The sequence below is a fragment of the Numenius arquata genome, chromosome 11, assembly GCF_964106895.1.
Source record: "Numenius arquata chromosome 11, bNumArq3.hap1.1, whole genome shotgun sequence".
Lineage (NCBI taxonomy): Eukaryota > Metazoa > Chordata > Aves > Charadriiformes > Scolopacidae > Numenius > Numenius arquata.
The window spans coordinates 94,348-121,729 of record NC_133586.1 but is presented as its reverse complement, the minus strand read 5'-3'; the positions used below and the strand labels follow the sequence as shown (position 1 = coordinate 121,729).

Genomic DNA, 27,382 nt, shown 5'->3' with positions numbered 1-27,382 from the left:
CAGAAATGACAGAAATGCTTATGCAATTGCAGGTTCTTTCTTGACCTTTGAGACTGACCATCCCACTCATTCTGTGGCTCTGTAAGGTCGACAACCTCAGCACCAGTTGTTGCTTTCCCAAGGGGCTAGAGAACTCTTGTTTTGCTGTATAAGGGGTTTTCTCACTCCCTGATGCTTTTTTTTTTGTTTGTTTGTTTGTTTAAATCTGCACTGCTAGCTCCCAGAAAGCATCATCTGTGTTTAGTCGTGTCTGTGAAGTTCGTCGAGAGGATGAGGCCAGAGGTCATGGTCTTTCCACTTCTCCATTTAGGTAACTCCTCACTGTCTTTGCCTGCCAGTCCTGGTTGGATTTATATGCACATGTGCTTTTTCTACATCAAAGAAATTGCACTAAGTCACTGTCTTTGGGTGACTTAGAAGGTTGGGGACAGCAGGGTAAGTATAATACGTACTGTATGTTTGTGTCTCACGTGGTAGTTGGACTTACCTTTTTGACTGAGCAGCGATGTGATTCCAGCTGGCTGAGATTCTTTGGTAAAACGTGAGGCTTGAGAGAACCAAGATCATACTTAGACCTGTTTAAATACCTTTTCTTTCTCCTTTTCCAAGATCTTTTGATCTATTGTGTGTGTTACTGTTTCTGCTATTGTCTCCCTTCCAAGTCCATCAATTTTTGCTGTCTCTGGTTGCTTTGAAAAGGACTGTACTGCTGCTTATCTTATGGTGAGAAGGGTGCTGGCTGGAGGGCCAGGTGCAGAAATCTGTTTCTTCCGTGCTTTCCATTCTGTCTTTTGATGGGACAGCGAGATCATAGTCTACGGAGAAAGATTAACCTGTATTTCAAGAGCATTGAACAGTTATGCTAAAGACTGTAATGAATACGGGGCTTCAGTGCTGGGCAATTTACAGACAGAAGGGAAGACAGTCACTCCTCAAAGTCCTCAAGTACACGAGGGAAGCCAAATGTATACTTCTAGTAAGGCTCAGTATAGGGTACCATATACACTGATAACACTTTTAATAGGGCAGACAAATTCTAATGAAAACGTTAGACAGCATTTATGTTCATGCTTCTGCCTCCTCTTGCTAGCTGTGATGCCCAGTTTCAAGCCAATGAAGTGCTGAAGCAGCCTGTAGCACCTTCAGGATGGCCCAACTTCCAGCAGGAGGTTGCACAGTCGGTGCCTGATGTGTGGAGTACAGGTTGCTTTATTAGTGTTTGGAAAAGCACCTCGTTCTCTACAGGGGTCAGCCATTCTTCTTGCTACCATGTGAACCACTTGAGAGGTGTTGAAAAGCTATTTTATAATTCAAAACTCAGTGAGTTCTGTGCAATCTAAAGAAGCAATTGAAAGACTACCAGGGTGGTTTTTTGTAGTGCTTTCACTTGAGTGACGGCATATTGGTTGTCTTGCTTTTTTAATTAGTAATTTTGATCTGTATATAACTGGTTTGCAGGGGGAATCTGTTCAGTTTTCCTCACACACAAGAAGATACTGAATTACATAAAAATCCCAGTGGTTGGCAGTACCAGCAACACCAGGCAGGTGACAGTGGTGCACAGGTCCTAATTCCTGAGAGGATGCAGCAGGACGGCCATCAACAGTCTTCTGGTGCAAAGGATGGGGAGCCTCTGGGGACTGGTATAGTGAGCACTCAGACAGAAGAAGGGAGAAGAATGCAGAAGAAACCAAGTAAGGCTGTTAAAGTTGATGAAAGCCAAGAGAGGTGGGAAAACACCAAAAATAAAGGGATTCAAACTACGGAAGACTGTCTTTTTACCCCAACAACTGTGACAACAGCAACACAAACGTCAGAAGAAATCTATAGGCAGGTGGAAGTGGGAAGCAGCATGTCTGGGCAAAGACCTGGGCGACAAGATGCGAATGTCCAAACTGAGGAGAGTGGGGAAAAGTTTGTGAATGCATCTGGAGAGGACACGGACTCTCTACACAGTCAGGTGGGATGAAGGCTGCCTGTATTTAATTTTACTGCTTTAGAACAGTGAAGCATTCCCACAGACAGTAAATTCACTAACAGTAGGATCTCTGTTGAAAAAAGCCAAAAGACCACTCTAAAGTGTTAATGTCACAAGCTTTCCTGTATCAGCTCTCCACAGCTGACGAAGCAGCAATACTCAGTGGGCAGCATAAGTTTGGGAATTAAATGTCTCCATATTTATTTTCTGGAAAAACACTACAAATTTTTGTTTGTGGGTTTTTTGTGCGTGTGTCCAGATGTAGTTAACACTGTAAAAAAATACTCACTTTTTGTTGGATGGAGATGGGAGTTGCATAAATTTTGAATTAAGGGTTAAACGCCTTCTGTTTTGCACCAGCCAGCGTCTGGCTGCTTGTTCTGCCACTCTGTCCAATGTCAGTGGATAAACACACGAGGGGGGAGCTCCTCCAGAGAAATGTTCTAACACGATGAATAACTTTGAATTAGTATTTCAGAAAGTATTGCAGACTTAAGAAAAATTATTGCTTTGCAGTTACAGCTTGTATGTTTTCTTGTAAACACAAAGACTAAGAAAAATTATTTTTTCTAAACTTGAGAATGGTGCATCCTTTGGGAAATGTGAGAATAACAGGGCCATAAATATGTGGTGCAACATCGGTGTGATATGTCTGAGTGTCCACCGAGTGAAAGAGTATCAGAAGCCGTGTGCTGAGCAAGTTTGCTGTTTCCTCCTTGGACTGCTCTGATTTCCCTTCCTCTACCCATCAGCAAAACACCTTCAGTTCTCCCTTGTTTAGGGTCTCTTACGTTCTTGCATCTAATTTGTAGCAAGATGCTGAAAGGTTCCCTACCCCAGTACTTGAATATCGTATGAAGAAACTGTTCTGCAGGGATAGTTCTACCCAGAAATTATTTGCTTTTTGTTGTGGTCTGTTTTGTTTTTAATTTGTCCTGTTTAATACAGGGAGAGGAGGAGTTTAACCTTCTTCACCCACCGAAAGGCCGAGTTCAGCATCGCCACATGCGCACGATTCGAGAAGTGCGCACTGTCGTTACACGTGTTATAACAGACACTTACTACATAAATGGTGCAGAGGTGGAACGAAAGGTAGTTGAGGTAAGTTCCTGTTTTCAGGGCTAAATGTAATGACACATTGGCTAAAAAGTAAAATTAATTGAAATAAGAATGTGTTGTGGCTGCAGAAAACGAGTGGACAAGCTGGCGTGCTGTGATGACAAACTTGCCTTCATGTGCAAACATGTAGAGCGTTTAGCACGTGTCTGTGCTGGTTTTGGCTGGGATAGAGTTGATCTTCTTCCCAGTAGCTGGTGTGGGGCTGTGCTTTGGATTTGTGCTGAAAACGGTGCTGAAAACAGGGATGTTTCTGATACTGCTGAGCAGAGTTCACACAGCACCAAGGCCTTTTCTGCCCCTCGCCCCTCTCCAGCGAGGGCTGGGGGTGCAAAGCCCAGGGGTTAGGGGGGGACACAGCCAGGACAGCTGACCGCAGCCGATCAGAGGGGTGTCCCATGCTCAGTATATAAAGCTGGGGAAGCAGCAGGAAGGGGGGGACATTCAGAGTGATGGTGTTTGTCTTCCCAAGTCACTGTCACACGTGATGGAGCCCAGCTGTCCTGGGGATGGCTGAACACCCGCCTGCGATGGGGAGCAGGGAATGAATTCCTTGGTTTGCTTTGCCTGTTAAACTGTCTTTATCTCAGCCCACGAGTTTTCTCACTTCTGCTCTTCCCATCCTCTCCCCCATCCCACCCGGAGGCAGTGGGCGAGCGGCTGCATAGTGCGTAGTTGCCAGCTGAGGCTAGACCACGACAGTGGCAAAAGCTGTGTATTTATTGCTGGTGTATCTCATCCCTGTTACTGTATTCTGAAGACACATCGACTTTTTTTTCTTCCCAAAGACCTGAACAAAAGACTTTACTGTGTGCATCCAACTGTTTTAAAATTCTTGGCGTTTTGTCAGAATAGAGAGATTTCAGAAGGGGCAGAAATTCTGTTAGTAGGCAAAAATCACTTCTGACTGTAAAATTGAACTCTGTAAGATAGTTTAGCCTGTTTTGCAGCTCAGTGTCATTTTCAACCACACTTATTATGAGTCCTGTGGACCAGGTTCTATAAGGGACCTACAAAAAGCAACTTAGAAAATAAACAAGCCTATTGTTAGTACACTTGTGTTGGTGTATGTCCATTCATTAATCAAAAAATCTGTAGGGAATCTCAAAAGATAGCTAACAAATGCTGATTTGATGTGCATGGTAATCGTATCAGCCTGCTAGCAATAACGTGTTACTGCTACTCTGCTATAAAGGTAAGTAACATAAGAGCCTTGTGCTGTGTTGTTCCAATGAGTAAAATGACACAAAAGGATAAATTAGTTCAGTGCAAAGCTTATACTTTCACACCTGATAATACATATGAAATTGCTTATTGTAACATTAAAATAGAGTATTAAGTTTCCTGAAATGTGCTTACATAGGTTGTGTAACCACAATCATAAACCATTTCCAATTTATCTACCAAGATTTGATACCATTATCTTCCAGGTACATATTTTTATATCCAGGAAACTTTAAGGGCTCCAAATGACCAGCTGTCTGAAACAGTAATAATCCAATAATCTTGGATTATTAGTAACCAAAGGCTGCTGGTGTCTCATGTATTTGTTGCACTCTCACACTCTCGAAAGGTGGGAGTTACTCAAAGCCAGCCTAATTTGATACCAACCAGGCTCTGTCCTGTTGAGTGATTTCTTAGCAGCTCCAGGCCTGCCTGCCATTGATCATCCAGACTCAAATCCACATGGCTACCTTCAGTTTCACGAATGTGGCGTCAGCTTGTCTGTGCTTTTGCCTAGTGATTGTGGAGTTCCCATCTAGCGAGTGCATCACCTTTGGCAAACCTTTTTTTTTCCCTCTTAAGGAAACTGAGGAGCCTGTAGTGGAGTGCCAGGAGTGTGAGACTGACATATCCTCCTCTAGAACTGCAGCAGGGTCATCACTGGCCTCGGGGGACCTCGCTGATGTCAGCTCCTTCTCATCCAAGGCCTCAAGCCTCCACCGCATGTCCAGCGGGGCAAGCAGTGGCCACTCTGCCATGCACAGCAGCAGCAGCACCTCGGGGCGGGGAACTGGAGCTGCCAAAGGGAGAGTGTGTGGGACTGACATGGGAGAGTTTGCTTTACCCAGTGGCAGAGGCGTCTTAGGAAAATTAAGGTATGTGCAGAGCCCTGGGAAGGGTTAACAGATATTTGGTGGAAGTGAACAGCTGGCTTGGGTGGAGTGTGAAGCAGGGTAGACCCTAATGTAGGAACTTTCTGGGAAGGGTGTGGCTCGGTGAACAGACATAAGGAGATAGTCTTGCTTTCACATCTGTTCTTCCTAAAGGAGTAGTTTGTTTCCACGTGAGGCATTGCTTTGCCTGAGCTCTCGCCAGTTTAGCAGCGATGAGGCGAACTTCTTGACCAGTTGTGAGAGCACAGAGAAAATGGGGAGATCCTAATGATCTGGCTTCCGTTTTCAGAACCGCTAACTCATAAATTCCCTAGCCCTAGGAAAGGAGCTGGTCAGCCGGCATCTCCGCTCAGAGGCAGCCAGACCGGAGGAGCACTGCCCTGTGAGGAGGAGGAGGACTCTCTGCCTGGCACTCGCCAGGGTGGGAGAGCACCGGTGACACCTCGTGGGCGAGGAAGAAGAGGCCGCCCACCATCTCGAACAACAGGAACAAGGTACCCTGGAAAATGGAGACTGTAATTTTAATTTATTGCCAAGGAAGAGAATGGGGAGCTGCTGTCTTAATGTGACAGAGAAAAAGCAGTACTGAGTGTTTCAGGAGCTAGTTTTTGGTGATAGCATGTAGCAGCAGCTGCAAGCATCTTGTCCAGGTATTCTTTGTTTAGTAACTGTTTTTCCTGATCCTCCTGGGAGTGCTTTTCTCCTTTTACCTTCTGGCACTGCTTTTTTCTTTTCTACAGAGATCCAGCTGGTGTGGAGGATCTCTCAACTACAGCATCACCTGAGGAGAAATCATGTACTCGCTCAGTTCGCCTGCCAGATGGGGGGGAGAAATCTGACACTTCTGGCTTCTGTGCCTTACGGCGAAGTGACTCTCCAGAAATCCCACTACAAGTAGTGACTGGTCCTTCGGACTGTGCAGACTCGACCTCTGGGAGCAGCTTTGTGGGCCTCAGGGTTGTAGCAAAGTGGTCCTCAAATGGATACTTCTATTCTGGGATGATTACCCAAGATGTTGGGGCAGGAAAGTACAAGCTGCTCTTTGATGATGGATATGAATGTGATGTGCTGGGCAAAGATATTTTACTCTGTGATCCTATCCCGCTGGAGACTGAGGTGACCGCACTCTCAGAGGATGAGTACTTTAGTGCAGGTGAGAGCAGTGCTTGAGCTCCATCCTTGGGTTTTCTGAGTCGCTGAATGCAGTGGGAGATGGTGCTTGTTCGGGATGCCCGGGTATCGTTCGATAACGGGTGTTAATTGCTGTCTTGTCAGGTGTGGTGAAGGGACACCGGAAGGAGTCTGGAGAGCTATACTATTGCATTGAAAAGGAAGGCCAGAGGAAGTGGTACAAACGAATGGCGGTTATCTTGTCTCTGGAACAAGGAAATAAGCTCCGGGAGCAGTTTGGGCTAGGTCCCTACGAACCTGTCACCCCCCTGATGAAAGCAGCTGACATCAGTCTCGGTAAGGGGACGTCCTCTTCTGCGTCTTGTGGCTTTGAGATGTGTCTAGTTCCTGACCTGAATTACCAATGTTTAAATCTATCTGGGTATTCAGCAATGCTTTTGGTACTTCATATTGGGATCTTTGAGATACTTTTCTCGTTTTGTGTCTTGCTCAGAGACTTAGTGGTATGGATTGGTCTGTGGAGAGTGGCCTGTGATGGTTGCTGTACTTGTTTACACTTGGGTGGCTGCTGTGATACAAACTCTTCAGCAGTACCAGGGGGGAAAACAGACAGGCAGGATGCAGGGCTTGAGAAGATACACAAGCGAGAGATCTTTTTTTTTTTTTTTTTTTTTTCTTGCTCCTCTCTGTCGGAAGGTGGTAGTGTGTACCTTTTAGGTACAATGGAGTTTAGCCACCTCTGCACATATAGGTAGGGTGAAAGCTCGTGAAGTTAGGTGACAGCCAGTGATATTAACGTCTGCATACTGTATATACTGCATACAGATAATCTTGTGGAGGGGAAGCGGAAGCGACGTAGTAACCTTGGTTCTCCGAGCACTTCCAGCAGCAGCACAACTCCCACTCGTAAAGGGCAGGAGAGTCCACGCGCCCCCCCAGGCACGCTGTCTGGGAAAAGGAAGCTCGTTGCTTCTGAAGATGAGAGATCCCCAGCTAAACGTGGCCGCAAGTCAGCAATGATAAAGCCTGGTGAGAACCTTATTTTCTGCTCTTAAACTTCAGTTCAGCTGGGGTTTTTTCCTCCCTGGTATTTCTATAACTGATCTTTCCACTTCCCATAAGGAAAAAGTAGCTGAAATTGCTTGTTTGCTCTACAGGATTTGAGACTGATTCTCCCGGGATGCATTCAGCAGCCAGAGGTATTTTTAGCATAGTCTGAGTACTTACCTGCCATCTTTTCGGTTCTGTCTTTTAGAAATGTTCTGACCTTAATGTTGTGATGTGCCTCTCACTCGTATCTTTTCTGATCTTTTCAGTCAGTCCTGAAATACATAGCTGTTAAAGGGACCCTTCATAGCAAGAAGTGTTGTTTCAGGATGTTGATAGACTGGCAAACATTGTCTCATTAGTCATTCAGGTTTTGATTTGAAGATTGTTTGCAACCAGAAGCGTAAAAATCCCTGCCTATCCTAATGTAATCCTAACCCAGTCCTGCCTCCCTGTCTCCCCAAGTAAAGTAACTGAATTTAAAAGACATCCCAGATCTTATCTAGGGCCTTCTTGCTGAACTTTTGAGACTTACAGTGCTCCTGTCTCTCTGCAGGGGCTGTGAGAGCTGGAGAGTTTGTCAGCACCTGTGAGGATGTAGATGCTGTGGATCCCCCAGTCCAGGAGGACCATCGTGGACCCTTGCCCCACAATAAGACCCTCTTTTTGGGCTATGCCTTTCTCCTCACCATGGCAACACCCAGTGACAAATTGGCCAATAACCAGAAGCCATCAGATGGTCCCACAGGGAGCAGTGAGGAGGAAGAAGGTGAGGCAAATCTTACCCGTTGCATTTCCAAGTGGAATGCTGTGGGTTTAGGAAGGATGCTGGATGCTGTCTCATCAGGCATTTATGTGAATGCTTGTTTTAACCACTTGCTTTTTAATCCTTTGCAGAAAAAAACAGACTGACTAAGACTCAGTCTTTGTTTTAGAGAATTTACAGCCTGAAATGTGGCAAACTGCAATGATGATCATAGGGCTGTTCAGCAAGTTGCAGAACGTGTGAAAATTAGTGAGATCAGCTGTATCAGAATAGCATAATATGAGAAGAAGGGTTTTGAGAGATAAGGGATAATGCTGGGAAACGTAGGACTTGAAAGCATGAATGGGTTGCTCCAGTTTTGCCTTTGCCAGGGTCATGTTTCATGCAATGAACTGCAGCATGAAAAAAGCAACAAGGTGCTTGCTTGGCCAGAGCTGCGCTTCCCTTTGTGCTGCCTTTTTTTTTGTTTTGACTCTTCCAGTGGTCTTCTCTAGATAATCCTGGGAGAAAGGCTTACTGGAATGGGTGAGGGCTTTCTAGACTGAGGAGTGTATGGATTATAGCCAAAAATTGAACTTTCTGTTTCTACCATAGAATTTTTAGAGATGACTCCATATAACAAACATTATATAGCACAGCAGCTGCGAGCAGGAGCTGGCTATATCCTGGAAGATTTCAATGAAACCCAGGTAAGGGCTTGCTTACTAATCTAGAACGATAGTCACAGAATAGTTGAATTTGGAAGGAATTTCTATAGCTCCCCTTGTCTACTCCCCCTGCTGAAAGCACGATCAAATAGAACAGATTGCTTAGGTCCTTGTCCAGTTGGGTTTTGAGTATCCTCAAGGAGGGAAACTCCACAATCTCTCTGGGCAACTCAATCCCATGTTTGACCACTGCCTGTTTAATAAAAAAACAAAACCAACAAAAATTAATGGAATTTCCTGTATTTCAATTTGTACCTGTTGCTTCTTGTCCTTTTAGTGGGTAACACTGAGAATAGTCCGGCTCCATCTTTTGTGCACCCTCCTATCAGTCATGAATATGCATTGCTAAGACCACCCAGGCCTCCTCTTCTTGAGCTGAAACAAGCTCAGCACTCTCAGCCTCCTCTTGTATGTCAGATGCCCGATGCCAAGATTTCTCAGTGGCTCTGGGCTGGGCCTGTGTTTGTGTTGTGCTGCGGAGCCCGGCAGTGACTGCAGAACTCCAGATGTGGTCTCACCACAGCTCGGCGCCTCGGAACACTAGAGCCCTTCACTCTTCACTTACCACATCTACTTGGACAACTAATTTCATTTAATGTCACTTTTGCTTCAATTTAGATTTTAAATAGAGAGTGTAAATTGTTCTTGGAGCATCTTGCCTGAGGATGCAGAGTCTTCTCTAGTGACTTACCGAGCCTCAGACTATAAGATGAATCTTCTCCTTTGTCCGAACTGGAAGAGACAGTTACGATACAAAAACTATTAAGGGTTTTTGCCTGTGAACTGCATAGCTTGGAATAGGTGATTATTATAGGTACTCTTGGTTTCAGAATCTGTTTATGTAATTCACCTTTAACATAATATGGCTGTGAAAATCAGGGTTTCAGCTGTTTTCTTTTTTAAAGTGTTTAGCAGTAGGATAACTTCTGGGTTCTTTTGCAAGCATTGTCTCCTGTTTACGTGTCTTTTTGTCTCCCTTGAAGTGTAATGCAGCATATCAGTGTCTTTTAATTGCGGACCAGCATTGTCGAACTCGGAAATACTTGCTGTGCCTTGCCAGAGGGATCCCTTGTGTGTCTCATATCTGGGTCCATGACAGCTGTCATGCTAACCAGCTTCAAAATTATCGGAATTACCTTTTGCCAGCTGGTTATAGCCTCCAGGAGCAAAAACTGCTAGAGTGGTAAGTGCCAAATAACCATGATCTGAGTCCACAGACTGAGGATTCAGAGAGAATTGTTATGCTCGGAAAGCTCTTGAATACTACAAGTACTGAAGGTGTCCCTAGTACTGCTCCCCATGCTTTCCCTTCCATACAGGAACAGCACTTCCATCTCTTTCCTTGATTTACAGTGACCTCTAATGCCAAGGTACTATATACATAAAAATATATACATATACACAAAAAAGACAGTCTCATGGGAAATAAGGAAGATGTCAGTTTCCTCATGAGGCAGACTGAACTCAGGCAAGGCTTCCCACACACTTTGCTGCCTTTTCTAATTGCTCAGAAATAGATGAAGAAGGGCAATACTACTGCAATTTCCTTTTCCTGGAGTATGTTTTGAAGCTGGCTTCTGCATCTCCCATGGAATGTAATCCAGGAGGCCTGTTCTGAGAGAGAGCAGTTTTTGGGTCGGACTCCTCAGGCAAGATGAGGGCAGACAAAAGCAGTTGGTAAAGCTCTGTGGGCTTTTGGGCGGGAGGGTGAAGCCTGCCTGCTCAGCCTGGCTAAAGCAGAGGCATTTTGGATATGCACAGAAAAGGTGGTTCAGGATTAAGGAGGAGCTTAATCTAATTTTGGATTTAGGCTGCTGCACACAGCCCCTACCAATGTTGTCTAGCTCTGTTTTACTATCTATAAACAGAGGATAATTGTTCCAAGTATTTTAGGAGGAGCGGCAAGGGAGCAGATCATTGTATGCAAGATATTCAAAAAAACAATATGGGAGCCAACTAGGTGACTAGAGGAAGTACTTATAATGGTCTTCAAATAAAGTCTCGGACTACTGGATATTCTTAGCAATCTGCATTTCTCTATTCTTTATTCTACAGGCAGCCACGAGAAAACCCATTCCGTAACCTGAAGGTTCTCTTGGTGTCAGACCAGCAGCAGAACTTCCTGGATCTGTGGTCTGAAATCCTCATGACGGGGGGAGCAGCATCTGTTAAACAGCATTACTCAAATGCTCACAACAAAGGTACTGACTGGCCACTTTCTCAGGCTTAGTAGTTGAGAATCCCATGCCACTGCGGTCTCTAGTATGGTTTAAAACCATGTAGGATGGCTTACAAGGTAGTCTACAAGCATCAAGGAAGGCAAAGTGCAGACACTAGCTCTCTGCTTGAACATAATCTCAAACATCTAGAAGACTTGCCTTCCAGAGAAGGAGATACTGCAGCAATTCAGGACACGAGCCATCAGCTTCCAGCTTATGTTGAAAGGGGGAAATAGGCAAGAGTTGCTCCTGGACCTTCTGTAGGACGCTAAAGTTTGGTTCCTTGTCCTTCTGAACTCAGCTGTCTTTCCCTCTCTATATGGGACGTAGGCCATAATACTCACGGCATGAGGTCAAGACTCAGTTCTCTAGTCCTGCCTATAATGTTGGCTACTGGTTTTCTGCTAATTTCGATCTGGGCTAGAGGGAATCTTTTACCTGCAGGGTGCAGTGTTGCTGTAGAGCATGTCTTCAGTTTTACAGAGAGAATTCACTGGCTAGTAATGAGAGGATGTAGAAGGGATTCATAGTGGTGAAACACACTGATCTGCTGCTGCAGAGAGGATCCTGTTTCTTTTTGTCACCTGACAGATGCCTGTCTTTCCTTCTGTGCAGATATTGCTTTGGGTGTTTATGACGTGGTGGTGACTGATTTTTCCTGCCCAGCTGGTGTCTTGAAGTGTGCAGAAGCTTTACGGCTGCCCGTTGTCTCGCAAGAGTGGGTGATCCAGAGCCTTATTGCTGGGGAGAGAGTAGGCTACAACAAGCATCCAAAATATAAACATGACTACGTCCCCCACTAAACTGAAACTTTGCCCTGCTGTCCCACTGTTGTGCAGAGTGTGTTTTAATCAGGTTTTAAATGTTTGTGTGCTGGACAGTGTGCATGAATTACTGTATATAGTTTTATCTGCTGGACTTTTATGATGAAATAAATGTTCAATCTCTTGTGGTAGCTGCTGGGACTCCTCATTTATCTAAACTTATTTGTGGGCCATGCCTCCAGAGAAAGAGAGCAGAGAAAAAAGAAATGGTTATATTTCTCTGAGCTGAAGAGCACTAATATTCTACTTTCAGTAAAAGCTGACTTCAACACAAAGTCAATCATAAAGGAAGGGAAAGGTGTTCTCAGCTGGCAGCCTGTATTTACAGAAGTGAATACCCTGTGACCGAGTTCAGGGCGGCAGCAGCGGCGCTACGGTTTGTTGGAAGAATAGCAGGTTGTGTACCCCTCCAGCTTGCTGCTGTTATTTTCCATTAATTTCATCAAGATGTTGCTGAGATGACTGGTAAGAATTTCTAGGACAAAATGCCATTGTTTTGGCTACCTCTCTTTTTCCTGTTGTGACTATATAGGTATTAACCTTCCTCGGTGCAGACGGGCGCTACCTAAGTAGAGAGACATGGGGACGTAGGACAACTAACCTGCTGGGAGACTGAGATGCAGAGTATGTAAGTGCCGTGTATCTTTGTTTAAATGGTAAGGGGGTAAATATCTGCTTCTGAGCTGCTGCATTTCCAGCTGGGGACTTTATCTGAGCTGTCAGCTGGCATAAAGGGAAGAGCTAAGTTCGACAGCTCTTCGCTCCAGCACCATTACAGGCCAGAGGTGCAGAGTACTCTGTACCCAGTCTTTAGTCCCCTGCTTCAAAAGCAAGTTTTTCTTGATGCGTATGTTTTCTCCAGTCATTTTCTAGCTCAGTCACCTTCTGACTGTTGGTCTCTAAATACCATATCCAAACTTCAACACCCTTTCTCCAGTTTTCTAGCTTTTTTTCATAGCCATACGATTTTTAACTTTGTATCAGGCACGCACAGCTGTAGCACGTTGTCAGTGCCAGGCCTTAACCTTGCTGCTTCCTGCCTGAGCAGAGAGGACTTTTTCCTCCAATGACACATAACTTTCTTGGGAGCTGCAGCTTCAGGCACTGTGAGAAAACCAACCCCGTGAGAAGGCAGGTTTCCTGGCAGCCTTTGTGTTCAAACTAGGAAACCTGACTCTACACCCCAGTGACAGACTGGAGGGCGCTCTTCTGCCACTCCTCCAAATGGACTTACAGCCAGAGAGCTTGGGAAATCTCAGTAACACGCAAGTTCCTGCCACTACTGCTTTGCACTGAAAGATGCTGTGCCACTTTGTGCCTTTGCACTTGGGTGCAGACATTGACGATATTCCACATAATTGCACGACAAGATGGTTTTATTTTGGTGCAGTAGAACAGTCACTAGTAGCATTCTAAGTAGTCTTGAATGAAAACAGTACACTTAAGAGCTGGCATCCTATTCTCCTTAGTTTTAGTTCCAGCCCACTTTTCTGCCATAGTCAAAGTACACATCTCCTTCTGCTGGCAAAGCTCCTACTTCATGTGCATAATTTTAAAACTTAATATATTTTGTGTGCTATAGAGAAAGCATGTGACGCACTAGTAGCTCCTTTACCTACACAGATATGCTAGAACGGTGCACTGTATGAGAAGAGATTCTTAAAATCTAGTCCTTCTTCCCTCCCCCTTTACCTCAAACTACTGTTGAGCTGTTTCATTTACGTGAAGGTATTTGATTAGCAGACATTGTGTGCTGTAACCAGTTTACTGCACAGGGGGAACTTGCGAATACAGCCAGCGCTTCATTCCTAGTCAGGAACAACAGCCCCCTCCAACACGGCAAGGACTTGAGTCCAGCTGAGGTGTCAGGACATCACAATTCTTGTTGCTTTCTCGCTTTCCGCAGAGGCACAGACTGCCTCCCTGGAAGCATTTATCAGTATAGGCAGGGCTGCAGAAACCATGTTTTTACGAGTTCAGAAAAAATGGAGTGGCTTTCTGTAATCAATGGGCAGCCTCACATATGCAGCGCTTCCTGCCCGTTCCTTCTGAAACTGGTTCACCAGACAGGAGCCACCTCCAACGGGAGATTCAGTTCAGTGCAAACTCTCCAGAGCACCAGTCTCCACTGCTTGAGGTGCTGTTGGTCACAGCCTGAAGAAAAGGTCTTGGTGCTTAAACCCCAAAACTGCAAGAGAAGGGTACAATATTAACTACATGTTGAAAGGAACTCTCTGTATTGACCCCCATCAGCATTTTTCGGGCAGTATGAGCTAGCAGCCAGTTCAGCTTCATGCCAGAACAAACTGGAAGGGCAGGAAGCATGCAGAAACACAAAATCAATTCGTGCTGGTTTGTTACATTTCTGTTTGCTTCTAATTATTGCAGCTTACACAATCAATAAAAATGACTTGTGATCATTTAGATCATTCTGTACTTCCAGTAACTCAGGACAAACAACCCTGAAGATTTTCCTACCTGCCCAGGGTTCCTCCAGCCTGGGTGTAGTACTTGTTATAATCCAAGCGTAGCAGCAGTTGAGCTAAGTCAGAGTTTATCTGATGGTTGCGAACACTAGAGAGGATCTTGAAGAGAAGCGATGACTGACGACTGAACCCCTACGAATTAGAAGAAGTCAGTTGTGGGCGCTCTCAGGAGAGAAAGCAAGGAAGCAAGCAAGCCTTTCATCTCTGTTCCTGCCTAAACAATCCTTTGACAGCCTGAAGAAAAGAATCACTGCAATAGAGGTGATGCTTGTAGTCCAGAGTAAGGTAAGTCATCAGCTGCAAGAACTATTAGGTGTCGGGTATCCCAAAGGAGGGGTAGAGGCACAAGCTGATACCCACCTCCTTTCTATTCCAATACGCAGAAATTACCCTATCTGCCCACTCCTCTGCTCTGTGCACATAGAATTTTTGACACAGGAACAGCTGATAAATTAAGATCATTGCAAGCACTCTTACAGAAGGTCTCAGCTTAAACTCACTCTTGTTCTACAGCTGTTAAAGCCAAGTTGGCTACCCAGGCAAATGTTTTCAGGGCAAAATAGGTCCATATAAACATAGATTCACCTTCACCAAAATACTGAGTTGTGCAGCTCCCCGTTCATCCAATGGGCCCAGATTCTGACTGACCAGAGAACAAAAGCTGTGACAAAGATCCAGAATTTCATTTAAGCAGTGGAAAACCTGCATGGGATAAAAAGTACAAGACAGTAGTTTAAACAAAGTTCAAACTGAGAGAAAGCTGCTCTTAGTACCTGAAAAGTTGCAGCCTTCATAATCAAAATGTTGCTGATACTCTGTTTTTCAATCAGTAAGGAAGATATTAAAGCACCTGTAGCATTTTTGTGAGGTTTTCTACACAAAAAGGACTTAAATGTTACACTGGATCTTTCCACCCACCCCCAACCTTCTGCAGACATCACTGGGGAAGCAGCAAGTGGCGTTCGCCATCCACGCAGGTGCAGGAGTTGAACATTGGCTTCCTCCCCAGCCAGGGCATCTCTGCAGCTTCGGGACTGAGAGGGAAGGATACTATTTTTACCCTCTGAAGTATGAGGATAATAAGGGAATTTTTCCTAATCTAATGCATTTCAGAATGAGTCCCTTCAGGAATACGGTTCCCAGCACTACACTAATTAGTACTTCTTTAATAAAATTGCCTGTGAGAAAAACATAGCAATGAAATTTACGTTAATAAGGTTAACTGAACACTGGAATAATCTTGATTTAAAATTGCTAGGAATGCAGCATTCACACTCACCTACTGTAAATTAAGTGATCTTAATTCAATTATCTGTTCTAGTTTATACCTGCTTTATTCCTAGAATTGTAGTCGGTGCTCTGCAGAGTTGTCACTGCTCTGTTTTAAAAGAGATTGTTTGTTGTATGTGTTCAAAAAGGTGTGTTTCTTAGGGCAGTTGGAGAATTTGTAGAAAAACGTGCAAGCAAGACATACTTACAGGTTTCAGGAGGATGAAAGACTGAGCCAACAGGTTACTTAAGAAATGGTCGTGAGCCAGTCGTATACTCTCAAAATCTCGTGTGGCATTTATCTGCTGCAGAAGCTGTGAGAACTGAGATTCCAGTACATCCACCTGACGGATATGTAAAGAAATCTCATTAGTATATTAAGGAATGGGAGTGCCTCACACCAGCCAAAAGTTTTGTGTAAGAAACTTAATTTCCTTAATGCTACTCTTACCTTAGAGGCTGAGGATCGCCTTCCTGAACAGGAAATTATATACAACAGCGGTACGTAACAAGAGGGGAAGAAAAACAATTTCTGATGCGTAAGTGCTATTTAAGCAGAAAGGGAAACGGTCACTTTCCTTGAGATTAACTATTGAAAAGGTGTATAGCTGGCATGTAAACAAAGGTATGTGATTGTAGTAATCTCTGAATTTTATAATGGGAGGTACTATGTGGAATCTCAGGGCAGAGGCTGCAGTATGAAAGCTCAGCCAGATAACTCTGGAGAATTCAGAAAGCCAGGCCCTCAATTCAGCTGTTGTGGCTATTAACAAAATGATACGTAATTCTCACAAAATCACGTTACTAGTAACTAGTGTTTGTATTTGACAAGTCTCTTTTACTTCAAATTATTATGGCTTCTCTCAATTCTTATAAAAACCAAAAAAAAACCAACCAACCAACCAAAACCAAACACACACCCCCCTCCCCTGAAAACAATGACTTGTCACTTAAAGGGGCAAGAGAAGCCAGAATGGTATCTTAATGATACTACTTCAGAGGCCACTGTGGCTTCTCGCAAATGCTTAGTAGCACTGGAGAGGCAAAACTCCTGTGTTTCCAGTAACACTCACTGATTCACAAGTCAAAAAACTTTATAATTGTAGTAGTAAGTCTAAGAACTCGGGAAAAGTTCCAGACTTGTTCCAAAGGAAATCCTGATTTCCTTAACGTACAAAGAGTCTGAGCCCCGAAAGACAGGACTTCAATACTCCCCCCATGAATTTCTGCTAGTTCCTCATTAACTGATACGATTTAACTTTCTCTATAATCCTGACCTGTAGATAATACTGAAGATTGTCCACAAGGAAAGCCATGTGATCCCTCAGACGCCACTTGATGGCATCAGTTCTGTTAGATTTCAGGTGTTTGCGTTGCATCTGGAGGGCCCAGCAGTGCTGGAGCTCAGCCTGGACTCGTCGCACACTCAGCAGGTATTTGAACACAACATTGTACCTACAGTCAAAAAATACAAAATTGTTTAAGATGAAGATCTTCCTTGGGTGCAGGTATTGGAAACGTAACAATGCCTGACTGGAAACAGAAGCAGGAGGTGGCCCGTCCCAGAGTAATAGATTTCTGCTTGTATTGGTTACTGACCTAAAAAACACTTAAGTTTATTTCACCATAAGGAGGGAAGAGCTGATCATCTTTTGTCAAAGTAGCACTGTTGGTAAAATAGTGCAGATCTGTCAGCACCTTGCAGGTCTTACTGTCATTACAACAAGTACCCACAAGTACCCTCCATATGGGTAAGTGGAAAGAGTAGTTTTAAGGTTCAAGAAGCGAGGTTAAGTACTACAGCTCTACCTTTCTCTCCACTGAGAGGGAAAAAAACCCAACACCTTAGTAAGTGCCTGAGATCAGGGAATCTATAAATGAATATACAAAGACAACACCTAATACTTACTTCTCCAGAACAGCGGGAGTAAAGAGAATGTGCAGCGGCCATTGAACTTTGTAAGAAAGGCCCAGAGCTGCCCATCCAGACGCGGGGGCTTCACGTGGAGATAACTCCCGGGAAGGCCCTTCACGAGTCTGAGCAGTATCTGAAAACAAATGAGGTGCTGAATTAAGTCATCTTCTCAGCCATGACAACCAAGGCAAGGAAGAAAAGGGGAAAGAACAGAGTAAGAAGAGCCAAAGCAGGCTAGGCCATCACATAGGGCTGCAAAGGGAACAAAGTTAGTATTTCTTTAACTTCAGAGAAGGGTCTGTAATAGGACTTGAACACAAGGTCAGCATCTCCCCTCTTAACTCACTACTAAAAATGCAAGTAGATACCTTTATGCTCCTTTCCATGATACTCAATGGTTAAGTGAAGCAGAGGAAGAAGGTTGTCATCATCCAACAGTACCTTATGAGCAGACTGCTGAAATGCAACGTTGACATCTGACAAGAGAGCACAGATACCACCACAAGTTGATGCATCTGGGGCTAGTTTTGCAACCATTAATTATTTATGCTCGGCCATAAAAGACAACCCTGACACAATACTTTCATTTAATTCCAGTTTCAAATATGGAGAGAAACCTCCCATCTGAAAGTTTCTGAGATGTTATTTTCGCCCACTCTGTGAGATGTTCTAATTCACAAGTGCCATTCTTTCAAAACTAACGACAACATCTGGAGGATAAGATAGAGCTCTTCTGGATGGGACGTGGCTAACCATTTTCCTGCTATACCACAGCGAGGACAGTTTGGTAAGTGAATAATTAACACTCACCATGTTCAGTTACAGCTGTAGGTGGTGTTTTTAACATGTGCTGCGCAGTGTCAATGAAGGCCTGAAACAGCTCACCTCTTCCCAAAAGGTAAAAGTCTTTTATAATCTGTGGGGATAAATTTCTTTATATATAAGCATATAAAAAACTGAGCAGAAATTTTAAGCATCCTAGCTGATAGCATCCATTTTTATGATCACTTGGGACAACCTCTGCCACTTCAAAACACTGCTGCAGAGCTATGAATTTCATACAGTGCCCAAAAAGTCTATGCTGCCTTTGCTTCAAGATGCAAACCACAAAACCACAAACACATACCCCTCTAACTCTGTCTCTGACCAAGTTCTATCACTCAGTGCTCACTCTCGAGACCTGGAAAATGAAAACAGCTTTACCTAAAAGAAGAAAGTGCAGAACCTAGTACAGTGAAGTATTTAATGGGAAAGAGAAGAGAGAGAGAAAGAGATTAAGCTGGCAGTTACCTTACCTTCAGTTGTCCTAGTAAATCTGATTCCTCCACCATGAGTTTCCAAAGATGCTAGTGAGGAAACAAAAAAACCAAAAGAAACCTCCTCTCAGATTTATCTAAACCCACTCAGTGAGAACAGCAGCTGTTTTAAAGTATACTTGTTATGTATACAAAAAAAGCACCTATATAAAATGCTATATAAAGCACAAGAGAACACACTAAGATTCCTGCGTGTAGGTAGCCCACGCTACTGGTTAGAATATTCTTGATGTATACCAGAAACTGTTCCCAAGAAACATGAAGACCCACGACAAAGACTAAGCAAATTCTCAGAAATCAGTCCCACTCTAGCTTTGTTCTCACTTCTCCAACCTCTCCATCTTCTCAGGTCTCTCCCCTGCCCCAAATTAAAAAAAGATTTTAAATTGCCAAAGCAAAGAATCTGTCCAGAGACACCATCCATTATGCTGACAGCATGACGAAAAGTTCTGAAGTTGTTGTAAGTAAAGTAAAAAAAAAAAAAAAAAAAAAAAACAAAACAAAACAAAAAAAGAATTCCCTTCTTTCCCCCAAGAAAATTAATAGTATTTGTTAATGTCCTTTCGTCATGAGAAGTTGGGGTAACACGACACTCCGAGCCCCGTAAGAACAGGAAAGCTACCTGCAGTGTTCACATGCTTGTTCAATCACTGATTGTAAAGAGCCCCCTTCTTCTCCCAGTCGTTCACAAAACCAAAGAGCCTCCCAGCCTGTGTCGTAGTCACCCCTCCCAGGATCCTCACCTCGGCAACGGTGCTCCGTATCCAGTCGACCACCGACTCAAAGTCCACCAAACTAAAGAGCGGTTGCTGCTTGAGTCGATGCAGCTCAGCTGCAAAAGTGTCCTCCTGGTTTTTTAGGATGGAACCTGTGAAGCAATTGGAAAAGTGTTTTGGGCTATAAAAAGAAACACCATTTGGAGAAGTGCCAACCCCTCCCCAGCACAGGGGGGCAGAAAGGCTGTCTAGGAGCACCATCTCACGTCACGCGAGGAATGTGAAGTTGAGGAGGCCTCAAAGTACAAGTATTACTTGCACAAAGTACAAGATTACTATTGCAAGTGCAGTTACGGTATAGACACTCGACATGGGAGTGCTGTAGTATCAGTAAAAACCCAAAATATTTTCTATGTAAATGATTGCCACCAACAGCCTGTGGTGTTTTTCCTTTTCCTAGGACTGAGCTAGATCTTTTGAACCCACAACTTTTTTGCCATATCAGTCAGTTGGTTTGGCTCTCCATCTATCCCCCTTCCAAATCTAGCCTACTGCTTGAACTTTATTTATTTATTTTCTAACCAACTAAGCTAGAAGACCAATTTCTTTTCATCTCTCTTAAGGCAAGAAAACAGTCCAATTTAATTGGTCCTTTGTTCTCTACACTGTTGCTCAAGCCATTTGAGTACTTTTGCATGAACATGCTCAAGATAAGAGCCTCCCCAGCAGTCCTCTCCAGTTGGTGTTGGAATGTATTTCCAAAACCATCTCCAATATAAACTTATCAGACTCTCAAAGAGAACCATCAGCTGGAATTGTCTCTTTCTTGCTGTCTTAAAGGCTCCATCTTGATCATTTGTCTTCCACAGCGACCTCTGGGACCACCTTGCAACGCATCTCTTATCTTTGTGGATACATTCTGATCCTATGACACCATTTGGCAACATACCCACTCAGAGCAAGACGTGCCCCTGTGTCTGTCTGCACCCTGCAGGGACAGAGATGCGAACTGAAATGAAAACACAACCTTTGCAATTGCTTTATTTATTCAAAGCCAATCACAGGGTGACCTGTTGCTGGAAATTTGGAGACTATGTTTGGAAAGTGTTATTATTTACTCATCCTGTTCTTGTACTGCTGCCTCGGAATCAATCAGAAGCAGAACACCAGGACCACTGCTCTGTCCTGGCACAACCATCCCCATGTTCTGAAGAGTATCAGCCAATAGTCAGTGACTGCTGAGGAACTCGTTAATACAGCAGTTATGGAAGATACTTGTCAGTCACTCGTAACTGAGCAAAGGCTGCAAGAAAGATGTTCCTTACCTTTTCTGGTCAGGTTAACGTTTTGATTCTCAAACATCTGTACAGATTCTCCCACAAAGAGGATTTTCTCAGCAACCCGCACAGGAATGTACGAAGGCAGCATTTCTACTCGCAGAGAAAACTGTTTCAGAGATGGAGCTAACATGTTCTCCTCCTCAATCAAACGCTGCCATAGACCACGGGGAAAAGAAATCAAGGTAGTTAATTGAGCTCTCTTGGTGTCACCTTCTTAATGTCTACATTTTTCCCCATGGACATAGAAGACTCACCAATTTTCACATTCTTCCCATACCCGATATAGTGAAATAATAGATTTTTCACTAACTGCCTTTTAAAGTTTTGCCTTGTTTTTGCCTGTGTGTGGTCTGTACAGGGCACTTAATTAGTATGCAATGCAGAGTGTTTCGGGGCTGAATCTTCTGTGTGTTCCAACACCATGGCTGTCTATGAAATGTTTTCTCACAGTAGAGTGTGAATTTACACAGCTGCAGTTGCTCCTCAGTGGTCCCTGATGCAGACGCTAATCAGACGCACAAAGTGCGGAAGGTTCCTCCGTTGAGGAAGCTCTTTGCACGAGGGCACTTGAACGGCACGCCATCTGCATGAGGAGCTACTGCATTTCACCAGTGCACTGGCAGGTTGCTCCCTTGCTTAACTGAGCACCCTGGGCATGTTCTTAGCAGCCTCTTGACTCTCACATAGCACATTTTTCCCCAGTAATGTCAGTTAAATGTTAGGCAACATTTACACAATAAACCATTGTGCAAGAAAGCTACCTGACCCAGCTGCCCACAGAAAGGGTGCAAATCAACACCCGAGCTCCCCACACCCCTTCCCTTGCCATCACTCACACACCACCAATGCTTCAGTTGAGCAGATCACAGTGCTGACCCTACGGAATCAGAAAAGTCACTCAGGAGCAGGATGAGTACAGCCATTCCAGTTACTTGACATCAGCATCTACACAGATTCCACCCATAGGGCTTTCTGCCCTGGGCTAATCCAGCTGTGCTTTATGCCTAGCTGCAACCCATTACAACGTTCTGGTGATTTGCCATCCTGCCTGGTCTCAGCATGTGTCCAGTCTAGCATAGCTTGCACCGAAGCAGAAGACAATCTATTTCTTCTTTAGTTCCCTAAGGACCAAAAGATGCCAGGCTACGACTTGCAGTCTTACCAGGTCCTGCAGTTCTCGTAGCTGTTTTCCTGTAAGCCCCCCAATTCCTAAGTCATCGTCATCTTCTTCGGGTTGGCTAGGGACATTCCCAGAAGAGGGGCCCTGTTTGATAAAGAACTCTTCATGTTGGTCTAGCAGCAATCCATGCAGCATCCAGGCAGAGAGCTGCTTATACATGACTCCGTGACACACAGCCAGAATCCTTAGGTCAAGACAAACAGACAGTGAGGCCTTTGCACGCAGTAACCAAAACCTCATCGTACATGATTCTGGAACGTCCTGTTAGTAAATCAGGCAATATAGCAAGTGCTAAACAGCTAATGTGGAATTTTACTTTTTTTTTTTTTTTTAAACAGAGAAAGCTGGACCGATCACTTGCAAAACTAAACTAAGAGATCTGCTAGTATACAGAAGTAAGTTTGCAGTGGCTCCACAGTCCTGCTCTTTCTACTCAATTACCGTATCAGCATGAACAAAATTTATCTTTTAAGTGGTCTGACTTAAAGGGCTATGAAGATGATCAAGGGAACGGAGCACCTCTCTTATGAGGAAAGGCTGAGAGACTTGGGGCTGTTTAGCCTGGAGAAGAGCAGACTGAGAGGGCACCTCATAAATGCTTAACAGTATCTAAAGGACAGGTGTCAAGAGGATGGGGTCAGGCCCTTCTCAGTGGTGCCTGGGGACAGGACAAGGGGCAACAGCTACGAACTGGAACACAGGAAGTTCTGTCTGAACATGCAGAAAAACTTCTTTCCTGTGCGGGTAGCAGAGCCCTGGAAGAGGCTGCCCAGAGAGGGTGTGGAGTCTCCTTCTCTGGAGACATTCACACCCCACCGGGACGCGTTCCTGTCCGGCCTGCTCTGGGTGGACCTGCTCTGGTTGGACTAGATGATCTCCAAAGGTCCCTTCCAACCCCTACAATTCTGTGATTCTGTGACTTTCTCCCCAGTGACATATGAACCTGGCAACACTCACTTGGTCACATTTATCCTTTTGAAGGATCAAAAAACGGTAACAGTTCAACCATATGCAAAACAGTTCAGGTAGACCTTGGAAGAAGGAAAAACATAGGGTCTGCACTTTCCTCAGCCTTAAGTCCAAAGTATGGAGAGAGCCTTAATTCCTGCCATAACCCTCCTTTAGATAAATAATGGGGTTTTCCCTGCATGCTACTCCTACTTTTCTATCACGCGAGCCTGTTTTGCATGTACTATTTACACAACTAAGATAAACACTTTGACACTAACTCCAGTTACTACAGAAGAGTGAAATAATAGCTTTACTGTATCTACGTACTTTTCAAGAGCACTGCGAACAGGAGGCAACCCCCCACAGCTGTGTTTGTGGACTGTCTCCAGTATCTGACATCCATGAATCTGCAGAAAGAAAATATATTTAGTCTGGGTCTGGTACTGGGATCTGTACTGAACTTTTCAGCCATTTAAACATTACGCTTTCAGCTAACAAGAAAATGCCTTAACAAGCTGCGCAAGTCTTACAGAAAGAAGGATGTAACCTACTCCACGCAGTGAAGAAAGAGACGTTCTATGTGTGGCTCTACACCCAAGCTTCTCTCAAAAATTTCCCTTAACAATAAGTAAGCATCTCTGGATTCAGTAAACATTAGCTTCTGCCTTTTTTTTTTTTTTTTTTTTTTTTTCAGGTGACAGTGGGAGAAAACAGACTCAGAAAAGAAGAAATTCCAACCACCACCATCTCATACTATGAAATGTATGTATTGTGATTATAAAATGCAAGTCATCAAAGATCATACCAATAATGAAAAAGTCAAATCCAGTGTAAATGGATTTGCAAAATAGTTATTCAATACTTACAGCAGTACTAGGAAGAGGGCACCCATTACTGAAATCACATTCCTGCCTAGTATTAAAGGTCTGGGATAGGGGCAGAAAGAACTTTATCAGCTAAAGAGGAAACTTGTTAAGAGAAACTAGCTATAATTTTACTGTACCTTCTGAGTCCTGATCTGTTCCACCACGACCATCACAGAGGGGAAGAGTAACTGAAACTGCAGAACAAGGAGCAAAACATTGAATTTGGTTGCTATGCTATAGCAAAACTACACTTAAGTACATGTGGACAGCAGCTGACTACAGTAATTTAATTAAACTATCATCTGGCTTTGCCCACAAATTAGAAACATAACATGCAAATCTCTAGGAAGATTGTCCTCCCTCCACTGGGCCAAGATGCATGAAGTTACTGTGTTCCAGCTGCAGTTGGGGCTACACACAGGCAGTGAGGAATATGCGAGGGTCAAGGTAGAGCACCCAAGTTTTGTGTCAAAGTGCATGCAATCCTCAGAGCATGATTAAGGGACTACAAGTGTAGAGGCGTTAAAAAGAAATGGTGTGACGTGACAGACTAACCCTTATTTATCCTACCCACTTTCTCATTAGACTCAAGGAGCGATAAGAGTAACCGAAGAGCCCTACCTGTTTATTAACATGACATACCTGGTCCAAGGAATAATTAACATGTGAGATGGAAAGATGCGGGTCAGCCAGAAACTGTAAGAGCAACAAAGCAATTAATGAAAATTAAAACAAGGTATGGATAAGTAAAAAAGCACATTTGGCTCAATATTCCAAACCTTTAGTTCTAACAGCTTTCCTCCCCTCTCCCCCTATATTTTAGGGGGGCTGTATCCCATTTTAGGCTGTAACAACCACTGGACGGTGACAGTTCCCAAGATATGACAGCGGCTCATCTAGCAGAGATTTATTAAAACCTTTACAACTGAACACAGAAGTGACAGTAGTCCGAGACAGCACTGGGCTCTGAAGCAGAGGGGGCACTTGATGAAATGAAGGTAGAGGGGACTTAATACGTATTAGAATGAAGAGTCATTTACAATGGCACCTCGCAGGAATAATTTGGAAGACATCCCTGATGTGAAAAGGAAACTACCTTGTCTACCTACTACTACTTAGCATATTAATTGCAGAAACGACAACTTTCCACAATCTGTCAGCAGCCTGACAGCCTCGTGTTCCAAGTCTCTCTCCTTTACCTCTTGTTCTAGGTCAAGTAGTGCCTGTCGATATGGCTGCAGCACTGAATCAAGACCCGTGCAGAAGGCTCGCAAATAAATGCCATGTAATCCACTCTGGTTTTGCTGAGATGGGTGATGGTCCTGAAACCAAACAATAAAATCTACATCAGCTCCATGGTGCAGGTCTGAAGAGTAACGGACTTTCTGTGCAGCGTTACACCAGTGGCCCAAACATGCTGAAATGCACCTTGGCCCACAAGAAAGTGCCCAGAAGAAAACCCAGAAGTTTGCCACAAGGAGAGTTACTGGAGCAGAGTTATATTTAGCTCCCCTGCGGGCATACGCGAGTGCTGGGAACCACTGGCAACTCCAGTCGGCACTGCTCCGCACTGACACACGGCTCTGGGCTCTCCACACACCGGGAGGCCCCGCACAGCTCACGGGCCCGGCCGGTCCACACCGACCGACGCTCGTTACAGGCGCCTCCCCCGGCGCAGGGTTTTCGGGGAACGGCGGGGCCCCACCTGCTGCTGCTGGACATGCCCCGTGTACTGCTCCACGAACTCGGTAAAGCGGATGTAGTCGGTGCCGAGGCGGCAGAGCCGGTTCAGGACGCTGGTCTCGCTGGGGTGCAGGAACGGCAGCTCCTGAGAGACCTGGCGGGGGGAGAGCGGTGAGGGCGGGGCGGAGCGGGGCCGTACCGGGCCGTACCACACCGCGCCATACCGTACCTGCAGGCCGCCGCGCTTGCTCCATGTGAAGGCCGCCCCCGGGTACCCGCTCAGCGCCAGCAGCAGCTCGTGGATCATCCTGCCGCGCGCCGCCGCGCGGGCTGCTGGGAGCGCGCAAGGGCCGCCGGGAAGGGCGGGTCCGGGCGGTGGCGGGGCCTGGGGGAGCGGCGGGGCCGGAGAGCGACGGGGCCGTGCGCGGGCTGTTAGAAGAGTCACCGGGAGCGGCCGAGCGGAGCGGGCCGTGCTGTGAGGGGCGCCTCGGCCGCCCGCTGCAGGAGATGGGTTGAGTGAGGCCGGTGGCGGTCCGGAAGGGCCCTTCCAGGACAGCAGAAAACCCGCAGCCTGTTAGATTGATTCTTGGTTTCGTTGTTCCTTACCGAATTTCTTTGCCGGTTCCTCGTATGGTTTGTCAGTGTTGCATCAGTGCCAGTTTTACCTTTCTCCACCTACGTATTGCTTTCCCTTGCTTTCTCTCCTAGCCCAGGTAGCCTTTAAACCAAAACTGCCCACTTTGAAAATCGTGACTTTATCTAATAAACTGATTTTTAGCAATCTTCTTTTCATTTTCTTTTTCCTGTTTTGGCAGTGTTTTTCTTTACGTGGTTTTTTACTCTTCTTCCTTTAGAATAAATGGTATCATATAACATGTCCATTTAAAATGTGTATTTCATTCATGATCAGCTTGTCACGATTAATAAGTTCCTACTATGTTGCCTCATTTTCTAAATAATTTTATCTTTTAATACGGTCTCTCTGACATGTATGCCTTTGCTTTCTATAGCTCTCCATGTGTGACTTGGGACCTCCAACAATATCCTTCTGTCAGCTATCAGCATAAGAAAACTATCCTCTCTATGTTGACAAAGCTGCTATTGTCTGAATAAAGGCTGAGGAATTTGGCTGGGTGTTTGTTGTTCATCATTGACACAGACGCCACAGGACACAACTGGGCCATCCCTGCTTTTAGGAAGCTGTATTTGGGGTTTAGTGCCGTTGGCTCCAGCCTTGCAGTGCAGAACTTAGTGGCAGTTCTTCCCTTGTTCAGTTCAATCTCATGCTGCCGACCAAAAGTTCTGTGCTAACAGGTGGGCTTTGATAAGTGCTGAATTTAAATACTGTTTTTGGTAGATTGTAAAGCTAAGCATGCTATAGATAGCTTATAGGTAGTTAAATGTGCAGTGATGGCTCAATAATTGGCCAAAAATGTTTAGTCTGTAAAGACTAAATACATAATTTAGGGGTATCTTTGAACAGTATTGTTAATTTAATGCTTTTATTAACATAAATACATACTACATGTTTTATCTATTAGGAAAATTTTCAATCTAACGTAGTTGTCTTCTGCAGCCAGAAACTAAGCTTACAGCAGCATTGCAGCATTCCTTCACAAAAAGTGGAAGATCCCAAGAGTCGTCCTTGAGAACAGGGCAGGAGTAAACGGGGTGTAAAATTGATAGGAAGGAATTTGCCTTTATCAAAGGCAGGGGTTGGGAGCTAATTTTTGTGGAAGGTTGTGAATTGTTGAA

At 44.6% G+C, this 27,382-nt stretch overlaps 2 protein-coding genes across 4 annotated transcripts in view; one reads left to right on the top strand and one right to left on the bottom strand.

Annotated features, from left to right (window-relative positions):
• TP53BP1 (tumor protein p53 binding protein 1) overlaps positions 1-12,037 on the top strand; it is a 28,719-nt gene extending 16,682 nt beyond the window's left edge. The window contains exons 10-23 of one of the 2 annotated variants that reach the window (XM_074155542.1): positions 218-310; positions 1,459-1,960; positions 2,927-3,079; positions 4,901-5,193; positions 5,526-5,705; positions 5,952-6,364; positions 6,487-6,678; positions 7,168-7,371; positions 7,500-7,541; positions 7,946-8,158; positions 8,750-8,844; positions 9,846-10,045; positions 10,918-11,063; positions 11,697-12,037. In XM_074155542.1, the coding sequence (XP_074011643.1) occupies positions 218-310; positions 1,459-1,960; positions 2,927-3,079; positions 4,901-5,193; positions 5,526-5,705; positions 5,952-6,364; positions 6,487-6,678; positions 7,168-7,371; positions 7,500-7,541; positions 7,946-8,158; positions 8,750-8,844; positions 9,846-10,045; positions 10,918-11,063; positions 11,697-11,884 (2,914 nt within the window). In that variant the 3' untranslated portion in view covers positions 11,885-12,037. The remainder of the gene's footprint in view (positions 1-217; positions 311-1,458; positions 1,961-2,926; positions 3,080-4,900; positions 5,194-5,525; positions 5,706-5,951; positions 6,365-6,486; positions 6,679-7,167; positions 7,372-7,499; positions 7,542-7,945; positions 8,159-8,749; positions 8,845-9,845; positions 10,046-10,917; positions 11,064-11,696) is intronic. The other variant, XM_074155541.1, reaches the window with a different exon arrangement.
• Positions 12,038-13,265: 1,228 nt separating this feature from the next.
• TUBGCP4 (tubulin gamma complex component 4) lies at positions 13,266-25,952 on the bottom strand. 2 transcript variants are annotated; one of them, XM_074155903.1, is made up of 18 exons: positions 25,857-25,952; positions 25,650-25,781; positions 25,144-25,266; positions 24,587-24,640; positions 24,082-24,138; positions 23,406-23,485; positions 22,110-22,311; positions 20,933-21,098; positions 19,635-19,759; positions 18,871-18,921; positions 18,386-18,491; positions 17,944-18,051; positions 17,570-17,708; positions 16,938-17,115; positions 15,870-16,004; positions 14,977-15,093; positions 14,384-14,523; positions 13,266-14,093 (listed from the first exon to the last, which is right to left on the bottom strand). In XM_074155903.1, exons 1-18 carry the CDS (start codon positions 25,932-25,934, stop codon positions 14,081-14,083), a joined length of 2,004 nt encoding a protein of 667 aa, XP_074012004.1. In that variant the 5' UTR covers positions 25,935-25,952; the 3' UTR covers positions 13,266-14,080. The 2 variants fall into 2 exon arrangements, with proteins under 2 accessions (XP_074012004.1, XP_074012003.1); XM_074155902.1 differs by lacking the exon at positions 13,266-14,093 and having other exon boundaries at positions 14,380-14,523; positions 17,570-17,726; positions 25,857-25,934.
• Between the last annotated feature and the right edge of the window lie 1,430 nt (positions 25,953-27,382).